At 44.6% G+C, this 13,907-nt stretch overlaps 1 protein-coding gene across 4 annotated transcripts in view; it reads left to right on the top strand.

The window, feature by feature from the left end:
- Positions 1-13,907, top strand: part of LOC119167872 (thioredoxin-related transmembrane protein 2 homolog) — a 57,086-nt gene that overhangs the window by 21,552 nt on the left and 21,627 nt on the right. For 2 of the 4 annotated variants that reach the window (XM_075891038.1, XM_075891041.1), the window contains exon 3: positions 1,943-2,742. The exons of the other annotated variants lie outside the window; for them this stretch is intronic. In XM_075891038.1, coding sequence (XP_075747153.1) covers positions 1,943-2,025 — 83 coding nt within the window. In that variant the 3' untranslated portion in view covers positions 2,026-2,742. Of the gene's footprint in view, positions 1-1,942; positions 2,743-13,907 lie in introns of those variants that run through there. 4 annotated transcript variants of the gene reach the window in all.

Below are 13,907 nucleotides of genomic sequence, written 5' to 3'. Positions count from 1 at the left end.
TCGTTCGGCATTTGAATGCGTGATTGGATGGCCCGCTCCGCTCGTTCAGAGCGATGGGGGTCGGCGTAACTTGCCAGCAGCTGACTGCAAAACACCGTCCAAGCTGACTGCAAAACACCAAGTACGAGTGCCATCCTCAAGGCTGAAGTATACATTCCGCAGCTTGTTGGCATCGGTCCACTCATTGAAAGCACCAACGCGCTCAAAGTGAGCCGATCAGTCCACGTCATTCTCCAAAATAGAGCCGGGGAACAGCTTCGGCACTCGTGGCTTCTGCAGCGTTTAATTAGCCGTCGGAGTATTTTCCGTACCGCTCTGGGGGGTGGGGGGGGGGTGCAGTTGACGTCATTTTCAGCAGAGGTTCACGCTCGGGGGACAATCCTCGTATTCTCTGGCTGGCCCGGTGAACAGGTGTTGTGACTGCAGTTATAGGGCTACCAGAAGACATTTGGATCATTGGCTGGGAATACCCAGAGTTGCCGAGTGTGAAAAAGAGGAACTTAGGGCAAGGAATACAGCATAGTCGCAAAGACCCAGGTCAGTGACTCAAAACAACCAAAAAGCCTCGGGGAATGCACGCCCTGTCCCAAGACGATTTCGTTTGTTTCTCCAGGATGCGGGCTCGTGCTCTCCACAGTTCATGGCCAGGTGGCAATACCAGTATCTCTATCATGTTTCTTAACCACATTAACAGTTGGTGCTTTAGAACTTGTCGAAAAGTTAAATACAAGGCCCATTACTGTGATTTTCATATTGCATAAATTGATTTTGGCTCAAAGGACCAATTATTCAATCCTCTATTAACCACCTATGAACTGGAATCTTAGCGATTCTCCTCATAACGCACCACAGTGTGCACTTTTATTATTTTATTAGGACTGCAACCACTATTACCAGTGTTTTAGCTGACAATGCATGAAAAATAAAAGGTATATGCCGCTCAAAATATATATATATATATATATATATATATATATGAGATATAACAGATAGTAATGCCAAGGAATGTACAGGGGAAGTTATTAGAACCAATGGAATGTAAATAAGAAGAAAGAAGAAAGAAAAGTGGATGAAAAAATTACCAACTGTGAGCAGGAATCGAACCTACGACCTTCGAATTACGCGTTCGAACGCGTAATTCGAAGGTCGTAGGTTCGATTCCTGCTCACAGTTGGTAATTTTTTCATCCACTTTTCTTTCTTCTTTCTTCTTATTTACATTCCATTGGTTCTAATAACTTCCCCTGTACATTCCTTGGCATTACTGTCTGTTATATCTCATTAATATTGTGTTAAAACACGGAAAAACGAGCCCTTAGGTATACACTTCTTTCCCTTATATATATATATATATATATATATATATATATATATATATATATATATATATATATATATATATATATATATATATATGTACGTACATGCAGAGGGGACTAAGAATTGAGGGGCTAGTTACGCACAGAATATAGTAGCCAAAAATAAAATGCTAGAGATATGGTTTTAGTAATTAAACAAAGCATTTTTTTATATAGGCACTGCTTCGCAAAGATCACTGTTGTTCTGAAAGCATGAACATCATCAGAATAGTTGTGGATCATATACAAATGCATTAAAAGTGCATACTGCTTGTTTTTCCAGTGTTTTCAATTAAGTGTGAGGGAAAGTCATTAACTTAGAGATATGAAGTGGATTTTGGATAAATGTTTGGTGGCCTAAGTTTGCAGCACGAAAAAACTTGTGGCTGTCTGCTAAAAGAACAGAGAATTTTCTTGCCTTCACGTTTTGGGATATTTTATGTCAGCAGCTATGTTTATATATGTTGTTTTAAGTAAACATGTGGTACAACTGCTTTAGCTTTGGGATAAGTGTTATACTTAGAATGTTTTTGGTGCAACGCCGCGGTGGTCTAGTGGCTAAGGTACTTGGCTGCTTGCCCGCAGGTCGCGTGATCGTGTTTCGGCTGCATTTTCGAGGAAGGCGAAAAGGCTGTAGGCCCATGTGCACAGATTTGGGTGCAAGTTAAAGAACCCCAGCTGGTCAGAATTTCTGGAGCACTCCACAACGGCATCTCTCATAATCATATGGTTGTTTTGGGACGTTAAACCACAGATATCAATCAAAAATGTGTTTGGTGGCTGCTTTGAGGCGAGGTTTTAGCTGGTCGAGAAGCTGTGCCAAAGTTGCTTTAGTCGGGCACACCACTGTCTGTATCAGTGAAAAAAAGAGGGAATTCAGGGAGCTTGATAATTTGTTGAATATAACCAAGTCAATAAGCAAAGACAGGCCAGCGGTGACAAAAAGGACATTTATTGTCATCTTCAACTGCAATGTAGTCATGATTTAAGGAAATAATGTGGACCACATCACCATTTCAGTCTGTGGGAACCAAGCCCACAAAATTCACATTATACATCCGATGCTCTGCCAATTGAGCTACGATGAAAAGCACCTCCCTGTACAAGAATGGAGATTAGGATAACGCGGGAGGTAAATATAGCGCTGAAAAGGGCCAAAGAGCAGCCAATGCCTTGTTGAGGACGAGATGAAACCACACAGGATGCAAGAAAGCAGCATATTTCTCCTTTAAGTGTGAATCATGAGGCACTGTTTATGAATGTATCAAATTAACATAGCATAAATCCAATGCACTCAACATTACGTTTCCCAGAAAAAATGTATTGTCTGTGAGCTGCAATAATGGTAATTGGCATGTAATTAAATACTTTTTATTCTGCTGTCAGTCATGTTTCATTTTGACCTGATGATGTATTCATTGGCTACAGATATGTGTGCAATCAGTTTTTGGTTGTATTAATTTCGAGAAAAGCAGAGTACTACGATTGATTCTGGAAAAGCACGTCGAACGTCGTAGTGCCTTCATCAAAGTGATTGGCTGCAGGCATATCCTGCCGCACACCTCGAGGGGCAAGTCCCCCTACCTACTGAAGAGGAGCTCTGTGCACACTGAAGGTTTGCTTCGTCTAATTAGGAATGTATATTACGCAAGTTGACAATTGTCATGAACATGTACTGATGAGCTAGTTGGTCTGCCATGATAATAAATGTAAAGCATGTCTTTGTGTATGGCAGGCACTTTGAGCGTCTCTCTGCATATCTATCCAGCCGCCTACGTCTAAGCGCTTTCGTGATTACCCCCTTGACTTGGGGTGAACAAAAAGATTACTGTGGAAGGGTAAGATGGTTTGAAGAATATGTCGCTGGTCATCACTTCCATTAATTCACAATCCTGTTGCTTACATTCTCAAGCTAGTATTGAAAGCTCCATAGAAGCCTATACATTCAGAAAATGGCGGCCGATCAGCTGCTCATGGAGCTTAGCATCGTCTCAGTGAGGAGAGAGTAGTTTCGGTGAAACAAAAAATAAAGTAAATATAACTTTAACTTGTCCCAGACAGGTTCTCAGCACTGGGTACTTGAAGATGGCAGCCACTGTGACTTTTTGACGCATTTAAAAGGCCACTCACCAGACCTCATAACAAATATTAGTTAGACCGTGGAAGTTGTGTGTCCAATAAGGAGCATTATGGCACAAAAATTTTTCCAATCGGTTTACAACGAACTAAGAAAAATTTGTTTTGTTATTTTTAAGCGGCGTGAAACGAAGATGAGAGGGGGGCAAGCTCGAAACCATTGCGGCGTAGTCTTTGCAAGCCAAATCTCTTCCCTACCCTCTCCGGCATCCGACTAAGAGGTCACGTGCACATGACGGTCCTAAACAAGCCCAACCCGCATAAGTTTCATACAATACCTAGAGGGGAAACTGGTGCTAGTGTCTACGCTGGCTCCTTCAGCGGCACTTGTACCCCCATGGGAATTATGGAAAGTTGAGGCTTCGGATCTGCTTCGGATGAATTACATTCTTGAAATTCGCGACGCATCTTTTTCGAGTGTAAAACAAAATTATATAAACTTATGTCTAATTGAACCTTGTTTTGTTTATTTGTAGGCGAACTTTATTGCAAAAACTTTTTGTGACTAGACGCAAAAGTGAATCCTGAGCAAATTTAACAATCAAGGTATGCATTGCTCCGCCATTGCGTTCTAGATTGGCCATCAAGATTTAATTAATTTTTTTCACAACTCTTGAAAACCAACATTCTTATTTTTCTCTCGAAAGTACGCATTATCTATTAATAAAAATAATAGCGCAGTCTTAAGTGAGAAACGCTTAACATTTTGTCTTCTGCGACGCTAGGTGCGGCTGCCTAAGTGGTCTGCCCGCAACGCACCTCTGCCTTTGTGTTGAGGTCGAGTCAGAGGAACGTGATGGTGCGTATACTTAGCTTCTTCACTATTTTCCAGTCGATTTACAAGTTTAGGCAAGATGCGCTCGTGAAAAAATATGAACTTGATGCATATCCTGCACTGGCATGAGACGCTACATCTATGTGCAGCGGTGCGTGGACAACGCTTCGTTTAAACAGTCAATTACGACTTGTAAAGCTCCAATACCGCAGCAAATGAAGAGACCTAGTGGTCTTCAGCCTCTTTGAACAACAAAGGCACTGCTTCACCACTTTTCAGTGCACCCCATTACCCGTGCTGTGAGAAGAACGAAACTGAAACTGTAGAAAAATGTCTGTAGATAGTTTGCTAGCTAACCCTGTCCAGTTCTAAGCCTGTACTTCCCATAATTCCCATTGGGGTTCACGATCGCAGTGCCAGATTTCTCTCTTGGTATTATTCTATGAAACTCTATGCCAACCCCCAAGCACGCTAGCAGCGTTGTTTTGTTGACCAGTGTTAATTTATGGTGTACTGCCTGTTTCTGTGGGATGGTTTGAAAACGTTGACTTATACGCGGTAGAATAGATGAGCACAATGAGTGAGCAAACACGCAGGAGCGTTATGTTCGCTTTTACAGCTGTCGTCTACTCAATGCGCTGATCACGGGGACACGAACGCATGTGAAACGCTAGTACATTAACCCCACATCTCGTCGCAATCAAGGGAAAATATGGAAAAAAAAGCACGCATTCCCTTATTGTGTATCATTATTTATTTCAAGTTTTATTAATCTCTTCAAGCAACAAATTACGTAAACTACGCATGTCGTGTTAAATAATTTTCACCATGTCGCATTTCACTGTTGACGACGTCAGAGCACAGTTGTCTACGTAGAGGACGAACCTCACTGAACTGCCGTGTACGTAGGGCAATTCACAGGTGCACGTCATGTCCTCATTCTCTGGGCGTGCGCTCGCGAAAGGAAGAGGGAGCAGGGTCAATTTTGAAATTTGACCCATTTCCGCGGCGCGTAGCGTTCCAAATTTTGGCAGATGTGATCGTGAACGCCCCATCGCACATGTTGCGCTTGTCAGCTCGAAATTGTCAAACCTGGTGAGTGGCCCTTTAAAGGTGCTCTGGAACGCACTGATATCGTTGCACAAATGGCAACGCCGAAATCGACGCTGTTATAATTTTAATTCATGGGACAAACTACCTTGGTTTCAGGCTGCGGCGACACACATCGGCTATTTTTGTTATGGGAAGTGACGTAATGTCATGTGACGTGACGACAAACACCGTCCACTTTTGATTGGCTGACGTAATGTCATGCGATGTGACAACAAACACCATTCACTTTTGATAGGCTGGACGTGATAATTAGCGTGCAATATTCATATAGTGGTACCTAGGCCATACGAGTGAATGCTAAAAACACCAAAAACGTTTTTTATACTTTCTCAGAAAGAAATCATTCCTGTTTCAAAATGATGGGTTTGGAGAACAACGAACACAACACAGCCTGCGAACAAGGCTATGGTATGCCAGCGAGCAACTAACCATGAAGAGGCATGCCGCATTTTTAGCGAGCCAACAATGCGGTGGGCGCCGGCGTTGACGTAGAACGAATTTTTGCATGCAAACTGAGAAGTAACCCTGCCCAAAGTGTATGTGCGTATTTTACACAGTGACCATGGGAGCGTCTTCTAAGGTTCTACTCGACGCATGTTCATAGTAACCATGCTAACGATGCCGTCCCCCGCAGGGGCGCCTGCGCAAGTAGGCGTTCGGTGTGTAGCGACACCACGGACCCGAGCTAACGGTGGAGTTTCTACTCCCTCCCACGCCTAGCCGTGCGTGGCTTTGCCATGTCCGGGGAAAAGGGGATCCTGGGGGTTGAGCCGACGCTGGGTGGTTGGACCGTTAAGGCCCCCCGGCAGAGGCAACACACCCCTTTGGCCCCGGCTTCACGTAGACGGCACCCCTGGGCTGACCCACCAAGGGAAATCAGCAGTCGCCTTTTCCTATCTCTCTCTCCCTACATCTTCGTCTTTATCTCTTACTATTTATCTGTCCTGTCTTCTACTCTCTTCCGTTTACTTCCAAACTTCCTGGCGGCTAGGGTTAACCCTGTGCAAATAGCCTACCTTGGTCTAGGCGCATTGGGTTATAGTGACGTTGTACGGCTGGCGTCTGCAGGTTTCAGCATCCGCAAACTTGTAGCGTCCCCTCGTTGGGCTCTGTGGTGGGTGGCCGCCAACGCTGCTGAACAAAAATAAGACAGGCATGCATAGAGCATTCCCCCTACTGTCTGATCGTACCGGCGTAAAACGGGTACGCACCGATGATATAAATTTTTTCAACCGGCCAAAAGAAACATATCCTCACTTTCATGTTAACCACTGTGAAAAAACTGAAAAGCAAGCCAGGACCGTCTCTCCTTTCCTAGTTTCTAGATGTCTTACCGAAACTCTTGGCACAGGATACAAGGTAACCAAATAGGCTAGTGGAGACCTTCTCCTCGAAATCCGTGACAAAGAACAATTTGAAAAGCTAGACCGTCTTTCAGATTTCGGTGGCATACCAATAACCATAACACCACATAGATCAATGAACACAACTCACGGAGTGGTATCTGACATGGACTTACTTGACCTGACTGAGACTGAACTTTTGGAGGGGTGGAAGAGCCAAAATTTCACTAATGTACAGAGAATCATCATGAGAAGAGATAATAAGGAAACACCGACAAAACACCTAATACTCACGTTTGCATCGAGTAAACTACCGGAATATATTCAAACAGGGTACACGAAGACGTCTATCAGGCCGTACATACCAAACCCTCGTCGTTGCTTCCAATGCCAGAGGTATGGCCATGGCTTTAAAACCTGTCGTGGTCGCCAGACTTGTGCACAATGTGGAGTCCTAGGCCACGTGTCTGAGAACTGCAAACAACCACCACACTGTGTAAACTGCGAAGGAAACCATGCCGCATATTCACGCTCCTGCACATACTGGAAAAAAGAAATAATTACGTTGAAGGTGAAGGAGAACATTGCATTTAAGGAAGCATGGCGAAGAGTCGCTCCATTCTATGGACCTACATACGCTGATGCGGCGCGTCAGGGGGCACCGCAGCACCAGCCCTCGCCACTCCTTCGGCCCGCGCATACCGAGCAGGTGGTTGTGGCACCTGCCCCCAAGGCGGCTGTAGCACGGGCTACACCGCCTACTCCCAAACAGAGACCGGAGACTCCAGAGTCCTCGGGTCTCCAGGCCTCACCTCACTGGGCGAGGCCCGAAACTCGAACTAACAGCCCGCACGTGTGGGCATCCAGTGCCTCCGAGGAGGCAATGGATACGTCGGTACCCTTGGTGCCGAAAGAGCGGCGTGGCTCCTTGGAGCGCGCCAAGAAAACAAAAAAGCAGATAACAGGGCCTGGTGACGGCCCTGTTAAGTGAACTCAAAACTCCCTGTCTAAACAGCCACTCGCTTTTCGTACACACAGCACTATTTTACATTCATCATGAACACTCAAATTATACAATGGAACATCAGGGGCCTTTTCAGAAACCTTGACGACATCCAAGAACTCTTACATGAACACTCACCAAAAGTGCTGTGTGTACAAGAAACACACCTTAATTCAAAACACACAAATTTTCTTCGTAAATACGTTATTTTCCGAAAAGACCGTGTTGATGCCATGACATCATCCGGAGGTGTTGCCATCATAGTGAATCAAGGAATTGCATGCACACACTTACAACTCCAAACATCCCTTGAGGCAGTGGCTGTTCGGGCAGTTCTTTTTGATAAACTGATCACAATCTGCACTATTTACATTCCTCGTAGCTATCAGCTGCAAAAACGTGATTTACACTCTCTAATTGATGAACTTACGGAGCCTTATGTTCTCCTTGGAGACTTTAATGCGCATAGCGGGCTATGGGGTGACTCTCGGTATGGCGTGGGAGGTCGACTGATCGAACAGTTCCTTCTCTCTTCGAGCGCGTGTCTCCTAAATCGAAAAGAACCAACCTATTATAATCTCGCTAATAACACCTACTCCTTCATAGACCTAAGCATAGTATCTCCATCTCTTGTGCCTCTACTCCAGTGGAAAGTCGTCAGTAATCTGTACGGAAGTGACCACTTCCCCATAGTTTTGAGCACAACTACAGTAACTGAGTGTCCACCACGTGTTCCCAAGTGGCTCATAAACAGAGCCGACTGGGAACAGTTTTATACCATCGCTCGTCTAGGTTGGAATGACATATGTACTTTGAACATTTATGTTGCTGTCAACTACTTCACAGCGTTTTTTATTGATGCTGCGACAAAATGTATCCCACAAACAAATGGACACCCTGGAAAACGGCGTGTGCCATGGTGGAACTCTGAATGCCGAAACGCGCGCAAACAGCAAAACAGAGTTTGGAGGCTGCTTCGGAACTTACCGACAGCCGAAAATCTTGACACCTTCAAGAAAATAAAGTCTCAAGGCAGGAGAACGCGTCGGCAGGCCAGAAGAGAAAGCTGGCAGAAGTTTTTGTCAGGGATCAATTCATACACACAGGAGGCTAAAGTCTGGAACATGGTCGGTAGGATAGCAGGAAAACAAGTACACACACTTCCACTCGTAAACACTCAGGGTGATACCTTGGAAGATCAGGCAAACTTCCTCGGTGCACACTTCGAACAGGTGTCCAGCTCATCCCACTATACTGACACTTTCCAAAAATACAGAACAAGAATAGAAAAGCAGAAACTCGAACACAAATGCTCTAGATACGGGGCATATAACCAAGGTTTCAGTCTAGCTGAGCTGCGAACGTCTCTAAACTCCTGCAGTACTTCTGCCGCAGGTTCTGACCGTGCGGTGTATGAAATGTTGAAAAACCTACCAATCAAAACACGAAAAACCTTACTTTGTTTGTACAATGCTATCTGGTTTTCTGGCACTATTTCTACCCCCTGGAAAGAGGCTATTATTATTCCCATTTTGAAAGAGGGCAAGGACCCTTCTTTACCTTCGAGTTATAGGCCTATTGCACTTACAAACTGCTTGTGCAAAGTCTTCGAAAAAATGATAAACTGTCGACTTGTACATATCATTGAAACAAACAATTTGCTCGACCCATTTCAGTGCGGGTTTCGAGAAAGTAGATCCACCACCACAGACCACCTTGTTCATATCGAGGCACAGATCAGGGACGCCTTCGTCCATAAACAATATTTTCTCTCTGTATTCCTCGATATTGAAAAGGCTTATGATACTACATGGCGTTACGGAATTCTAAGAGACCTGTCCCACCTTGGCGTGCGCGGAAGAATATTTCACATAATCGAAAATTACCTGTCAAACCGGACATTCAGTGTCCGAGTGGGCACGGTTCTTTCCCAATTATTTGTCCAGGAAACAGGCGTGCCACAAGGTGGTGTACTTAGCTGCACACTTTTTCTCATCAAAATGAATTCCTTGAGCTTGTCCATTCCTCGCAATATGTTTTATTGTACATATGCCGATGACGTCCAGCTTGGCTTTAGATCTTGCAATCTGACAATGTGTGAGCGGCAGGTTCAGTTAGGTTTAAACAAGGTCTCCAAATGGGCAGAGGAAAACGGATTCCGACTGAACCCACAATAAAGCACGTGTGTCTTGTTCTCCCGAAAGAGAGGCATGCACTCAGAACCCGACATTGAACTGAACGGTCAACGTCTGTCTGTTAATACGGAGCATAAATTCTTAAGATTAATCTTGGACAACAAGTTGACCTTCGTACCGCACATCCTGTATCTAAAAACAAAATGTTTAAAAGCCATGTATGTTTTAAAAGTGTTGTCACGTACTAGGTGGGGTAGTGACAAGCAATGTCTCATGAACCTATATAAAGGCCTCATTCGCACCCGCTTAGATTATGGGGCCGTTGTTTATCAGTCTGCGACTCAAAGTGCTTTGAAGATGCTGGACCCCGTGCACCATTTGGGCATCCGCCTTTCTACGGGTGCTTTTCGCACCAGCCCCGTAGAAAGCCTTTATGTTGAGTCAAATGAGTGGTCGCTTCATCTGCAGAGAACTTACATGTCCTTTGTTTATTTCCTTAAGGTGAAAGCAGACAAGAAGCACCCCTCATACTCTACTAATAATGATTTGTTGAGCTCAATTCTGTTTCAAAACAGGCCTTCGATGAGGCAGCCCTTCTCAGTTCGCCTGAAGAGTCTAGCTGAGGAAACTGGAGTCTCACTTGAACACAGTTTAATGGCTCCTGTAGCATACCCGCCACCGTGGCAATGGCAGACTATAGACTGCGATGTGTCTTTTCTAGAAGTTACAAAACATGCGCCTATTGCCCATATCCGAACATACTTCCTGGAACTTCAACACAAATACACACGTCCTGAGTTCTTTACAGATGCCTCCAAGTCTAACTCCTCTGTGTCCTACGCTGCTGTCGGCCCATCCTTTTCGGATGCTGGCCCTCTACATCCAGGCACAAGTATCTTCACAGCGGAAGCTTATGCGATACTTGTGGCGGCTAAACACATCAAGCAATTACGAATACAAAAAGCAATAATTTATACGGACTCCCTCAGTGTGGTAACGGCTCTGCACACTCTCAAAAAACAAAAAAACCCAGTCCTTCTCTCACTTTACTCCATTTTGTGCACACTCTACACACTCAAACAACATGTTGTAGTGTGCTGGGTGCCAGGGCACCGTGAGATTCAAGGCAACGTGAGGGCGGATCAGCTCGCTGCATCCGTCCTCAAAAGCACTGCCCTACACCCATATCAATCCCGGCCCTTGATCTTAAGCCGTCTCTCAAACGAAACCTCAGGGTATACTGGCAGAGCAAGTGGCATACACACACACAAAACAAACTACACGTTATTAAGCCACACCTTGGTCATTGGCTGCCCGTATCGAAATCGCGTCGTACAGAGGTAATACTAACGAGACTCTGTATAGGACACACATACGCGACACACACTTATCATTTGTCTGGTGACGATCCACCATTGTGTGACAGATGTGGTGAAGCATTAACAGTCCTTCACATGTTAATCCAGTGCAAACACTTAGAAACTCTAAGAAAACAACATTTTCCATTACCCTACCCGCAACATCATACCTTTTACACCCTGCAATGTTCGTCGGTAGGGAACCGCTTTTAGTCATAAATCATTGTTAGCGTTTTTAAAAGACATTCATAGTTTTCATATCATATACCCGGGCATTCCGTAGCACGACCTCTCCAGAGAGGTTTTTGCTGCAGTGGCTACACAAGAAAGCACTTGCCTCGCGGCCCTTGGACGCAAGGGTATGAACGAGTGAGGCACTTGTGCTAATGCCATACATATCCACCATCGTCTTTTATTATCACCAACTTTTGTCATCTATTCACACCACACACACCTTTTACGGCATGGTCATGATTTTATTACTTGTATGTTCTTACCCGCCTTACCGCGAGGAATTTTATGGCCCTTATAAGCCGCTTATCACAATCATTGTCCATATTTTTAGTAAGATGAACTGGCGCTCTTTGGCCGTGAAATGACCCTTGCACCACAAAACATCAAACATCATCATCAACGATGCCGTCCAAAAGAGCGTAGTGAGGTATTGTGGGAAGACCACCATGAGGTGACATTTCCGGAATGTCTTTATGAAACGCGCACTGTGACTGGAAGCGATCTTTGACGTCAGCAGGTGAGTGAAATGCGAAAGAGAACGCTTCTCGTCGTCTGCTCGAGTTTTGAACTTTGAGGACTAGTAACTTTACTGTCCGTACACCAATTTCCATCATTCTTGTTGCATTCGTCTCAGTAATCATCGGTATGCGTGTTCCAGTGCTAAATAGGGCTGTTCAAAAAGTGTCGCAGGGCCCCTTCAAGAGTGCCAGTGCAAGGGACGACAAAGAGTCTTTCATCCCTCGCACTCTTTTGTGCCATCCCCGTTTCACGCAGCATCTCAACTAGCTAGTACCTGAAAATGGCGATCACGGTGACGTCAATGCAAAAGTTAGCTGGTACCTGCAGACGGCGACCAGTGACGTCAATGCAAGTGATGCAATACATAGCTTGCGTTGACGTCACTGTGATCGCCATCTTCAGGCACCAGCTAGTTAAGATGCTGCGTGAACTGTTGCTCAACCACGGGAAGCAAGAAACGGTAACACTAGATTAGTGCCTGTGCCTATTCCAATTCTTTCTGTTTTCCCTTGACGCGGCTGGCGAACTGGAGGAAGCAGGGATAGCTCAAAAAAGTGCAAGGGGTGAACGACTCTCTGTCGTCCCTTTCATTGGTTCGCTTAAATTCGACAAATAGTAATGATGGCTGTTGTCTCCAGATGCCCAGCGCAGAGAACCTGTATGTAACGACACGCTCAAGTTATGTATATTGTGTATAGCTGGTAGACAAGTCACGTCATTTTGTTGGCACTAGTGCAAAATTTTACAAAGAGATGGACTTTACTATTTCTGGTAGATTGCTGGGCTGGGCCCTCACCTAGGATTTATAGGGGAGTGAAACATACTCAAATTGGTTCAACAGAACATTTCGCATACAAACTGTGCTACCAGTTAGGACATTTCTGGGATAGTTTGCTTACCGAGTTGATTACCCATTAGGAAATTTATGGGACATTTTGTGCACTGGCTATGCTACCCACCAGAATAGGTTGTATGCTGAATTGCTGTATATTACGTTTTACTTTTATGTGAAGATAATGCTAGAGCGTGGTTGTGTACTAATAGTATAGAAACGTGTCAGTGGCGATGCAGACGATACCCATGTAGGGTACGTGGCTGCGCCATCCGCTGAAGCTAGCACAAAAACAACCAGTTTCTGAAATACTTTATTTTGGTGCCCCGGCCAGGAAAGCCAACAATAATATCCTCCAAATGATGAGGAGAATGAGGCACTCAGTAGTCTTGATTTGTCAGAATAATCAGTGTACTTCCAGTGATCCTTAAAAAAAAAGTAAGCTTTTTTGAGGCCAGTAGTTAAAGAGATTCTATATACTTCACTAGCACAGCATGAAGCCACTCTTATTATCAGTGCAGACAGTGTTTCAGAAAATTGGGGAAACAACTCTTTCTGCAGTATATGTGCCTTACACGGCAAAATTCGAGCAGATGAAATCACCAATGTGGCTCCTAATATATAGGACAAAAGTTTGGGCAAATGCATCATAGACCATGCTGTGTAGCTTCACAGTAATTGACACACTATCAAGCAGTCACGGAATTCTTCAAAAGAGTGCTATAAAAACTTGCATTTTGTAGTTCGATTTTGCTAAAAAAAAATCTGCAATAAAAGGTTCTCGGTTTTTCTAATTCCGGATGCCTCTGGACTCTTCGCTAATGGCAAACCATGAATATTCAAACAAGCTGAGCTCGTTAGGCAAACGTGCACATTCCAGCAGTTTGCCGTAGTCCTAAAATGACGAAACTTTCCTCCGACCAGCTCTCTGACCTTAAGGGCCCTACCTGGAGTTTGCAAGAGTATCCTAGCAAATGATGGTAGCGACAGGAAACAAAACTGGCTCCATAAAACTGACAGCAGTGTCGTGACTGCGGCGTGCGAGCACCACGATTCTACCACTCGCACTTGTAATATTCGCCAGCACACTGTTTTGTCATCG

The sequence above is a fragment of the Rhipicephalus microplus genome, chromosome 3 (genome assembly GCF_043290135.1).
Source record: "Rhipicephalus microplus isolate Deutch F79 chromosome 3, USDA_Rmic, whole genome shotgun sequence".
Taxonomy (NCBI): Eukaryota; Metazoa; Arthropoda; class Arachnida; order Ixodida; family Ixodidae; genus Rhipicephalus; species Rhipicephalus microplus.
Note: the sequence above shows the minus strand (reverse complement) of the source record. Positions and strands in the feature narration are given on the sequence as shown.